Source organism: Hylaeus anthracinus, unplaced genomic scaffold, assembly GCF_026225885.1.
Source record: "Hylaeus anthracinus isolate JK02 unplaced genomic scaffold, UHH_iyHylAnth1.0_haploid 655, whole genome shotgun sequence".
In the NCBI taxonomy this organism is placed as follows: domain Eukaryota; kingdom Metazoa; phylum Arthropoda; class Insecta; order Hymenoptera; family Colletidae; genus Hylaeus; species Hylaeus anthracinus.
In genome coordinates this window covers 1-2,902 of record NW_026535351.1, presented here as the reverse complement: position 1 = coordinate 2,902, position 2,902 = coordinate 1, and the positions used below count along the sequence as shown (strand labels likewise).

The following is a 2,902-nucleotide window of genomic DNA, read 5'->3' as shown; positions in this document are numbered from 1 at the left end:
AATAATCACTCGCAATTATCATATTAATCATTACTCGCAAGCTGCATTTGGAATCGATATTAACGCAACGATAACTTATAGCCTTTCAGAGCTAATTACCGTGATTGTTCTTCGAGTATAAAATGGAAGACTCGTATCTCGATACAAAAATAGTGAATTACTATCGCGTAACGAACGAATCATCAAATCGATTCTTCGCCGGATGAGCACGGCGGTTGTCGCCAGCCACCAAAGATTCTGTCGATTTCTTGAGCCACGGCGATGCTCAGGTGATCGTTCCCAGTACCTGCGACTATCTTTAAGAAAGAAAACGTTTGAATGCATTTCATCGTTGAGTACTGCGCAAAGAGCGAACTGCAGTATAATTGAAAAAGTAATTACTTGGAGGCCAAGAGGTAAACCATTGGCGTTCAATCCCATTGGGCATTGAGTGACAGGCAATCCCAGAACGTTGAACAGCATCATGTAAGCGAAATTGGGGATATTGTTGAAGGATTCGTATCGATAATACGCTGCTGACACGAACGAAGGATAAATCATCACTCCGTTGTCGCCTAGAATATCCTGCAACGACGAAACCATAAATTGTTACCGATTAATCGTTTGATTAGTTTGTTTCAGGGATTCACCTCGAACTGTTTCTTCAGAGAAACTCTCTTCTCCGCCATTAGATTGCTGAAACCTCGTGGAAGTTTTCTGTAGATATACGCCGCCATCAAGTACCCGTACATGGCGAAAGTGTATCGCGACACCCTGAAGAGTTGCTTGAGTCCTTCCACGAACAGCGCGCAAACATTCTGTGTAATCGTTAAACGTTCGTTTATTTACATAATTGTTTGGAGTTGCTGTCATTTATATTTAACGTCGAATAGCGCTAACGTGAAGCTTTGTCGAAACTAGATACGATCCATGGAATATTTCTGGTTGTATTTGTTTTAATTAGATTTATACTTGGTTTAAAATCGTATTACGATGAAATAATCGCGTACCAAAGGGCCAAATTCCTGGACGACCTCTTCCACGTCCAGATTTAACAGCGCATACGCTGACAAGTTAAACGAGTACTTTATATCGCTCATGTGTACCTGAGGAACACCAAGGAATATCAAGTAGAGTAATAATATTAATTCTAATATTCGCATTCGAAGCGAATCCTTACTTGTTGCACTTTAACGCTATACGTCACTTCGAGGTACGTCCTCAGCTTCTGCATAACGTTCTTCATATCCCTATTGATGGAGTTGGCTTCGGCAGCACGGCCTTCCGTATAGAAGAATTTTATGTTCGCCAAAGGTGTCTGTGCGATATATGTACAATTAAATCTCTGATGAAACTTTGGATCGTTGATATTAATGTTTCAAAGTCCAATGCGTGTTTTAGATATAGAATTAAAATATGTGCGTGATTGTTTTAACCTTTTGATTGAGGCGACGACGACCCTCGTCCGTTTTACACATGACACTTATCACAAGAGGAAGATCCTCTGCGTATCTGGCTATGGTGCCCATGACAAAGAACTCATTCCACCTTACGTCGTAGGATATTGGCTTGTGACCCTTGATGGCCACCAAATCTGCAACGAATGATCTTCAACTTCGGACTACTGTTACTATTATACCGTTACCGTTACCGTTAACAAAGGAGATCGAGGAAAACTCACTGGGTGTAGGTTTGTGACCAAAAACTCCACAGAAGAGGGCTGGAAATCTCGCCGAGCCTGCGATGTCCGAAACAAGACTCACCACAGATGCTGCAGAGCCCGAAAGGGCTCCCTGGAACAGACAGAAATAACAAGTTTCATTTCGGTTCGGTTTATCGTAGTTACGTTTACTCGAGAAGGCGGTTACATGGACAATTTCAAAAGGGAAAACACAAACCTCGCCCCCAGAAGACCCGCCAGAAGTTTTTCTGGGGTCGTAGGGGTTGTTGGTACAGCCAGTCACGTTGTTGTTACTCTCCCAGAACAAGCACATCTCCGGAGTGTTGCTGACTAGCAAAATAATGGCTCCTGCTTTGCGAATCAAGCTCACGGCTTCGGCGTCCTCCTCTGCTTTCGTCGGGACATTTTCCTTGAAGCCCACCGTGTAGCACATCCCTGTAATAACGTTCGATATAAACGTTCGCTCTTCCTCTTAAAATGCAAACTAGCGTGATGTTTAACGTCGCATTTTTTTGCCCATTACTCGAGTCTTCCCTTTTAGCTAATATATTGCCGACGTGAAATAGAACCATGAAAAGATTGCGCGAACCTTTGACGGCTATGCTCTCCTTAACAGTCACAGGAACGCCAAGAAGAGGCATTTCGCGTGCCAGTTCCTCTGTGGTCTTCTCGGTTCGCGCCAAGAATTCGTCGTAACCTTTCGCCTCTTGAATGGCACTCTCGTATCGCGTGTCAACGATGGCGGTTATTATTGGATTCACGTCGTTGCATCTTTCTATGTAGGCTCTGATCACTGATACGCAGCTGACCTGAGGGCAGGAGGTTCGAAGAGTTATAGCGTAAGTTATACGTAGTTTTAGCGTGTAAGAATTGTTCTTTAAACCAAAAATTGCTTCATACTTTAAAGTCGATCGAATAAATCGAATCGATGAAATAACTCCAAAAATAGATTCCTACTCACCTTTCTTTCTCGAATTTGCTGTGCAATCTTGGTGGCTGATTGGAGCAGGAGTGGACTTTTAATCGGTGGCAATCGTTTTCGTTTCTTAAAGTATCGTAGTCTGTAAAATGGCGTGGTTATGCACGCCAGTATCCAAAACACGAACTTGAGCAGCTTCTGAACGATCACTGCCATTATCTCCTGCAAGGAACGTAAGAATTCGTCAGATGCGTTCTTTTCGCGTACAAACAGTACACAGGGTGTCCCAAAAGTCGGGGAGGAGCCGGAAATGGGGGGTAGCT

The 2,902-nt window shown here is 43.4% G+C and overlaps 1 protein-coding gene across 1 annotated transcript; it reads right to left on the bottom strand.

Annotated features, from left to right (window-relative positions):
* Window positions 1–6: 6 nt before the first annotated feature.
* On the bottom strand, window positions 7–2,843 carry LOC128896169 (fatty-acid amide hydrolase 2; the record flags this gene model as incomplete). The annotated part of the gene is made up of 10 exons (XM_054159373.1): window positions 7–296; window positions 382–564; window positions 630–797; window positions 990–1,085; window positions 1,160–1,297; window positions 1,416–1,573; window positions 1,661–1,772; window positions 1,878–2,095; window positions 2,250–2,469; window positions 2,622–2,843. Coding segments are annotated over 10 exons (1,629 nt in total), but the record flags the coding sequence as incomplete, so codon positions are not given.
* Window positions 2,844–2,902: the final 59 nt, after the last annotated feature.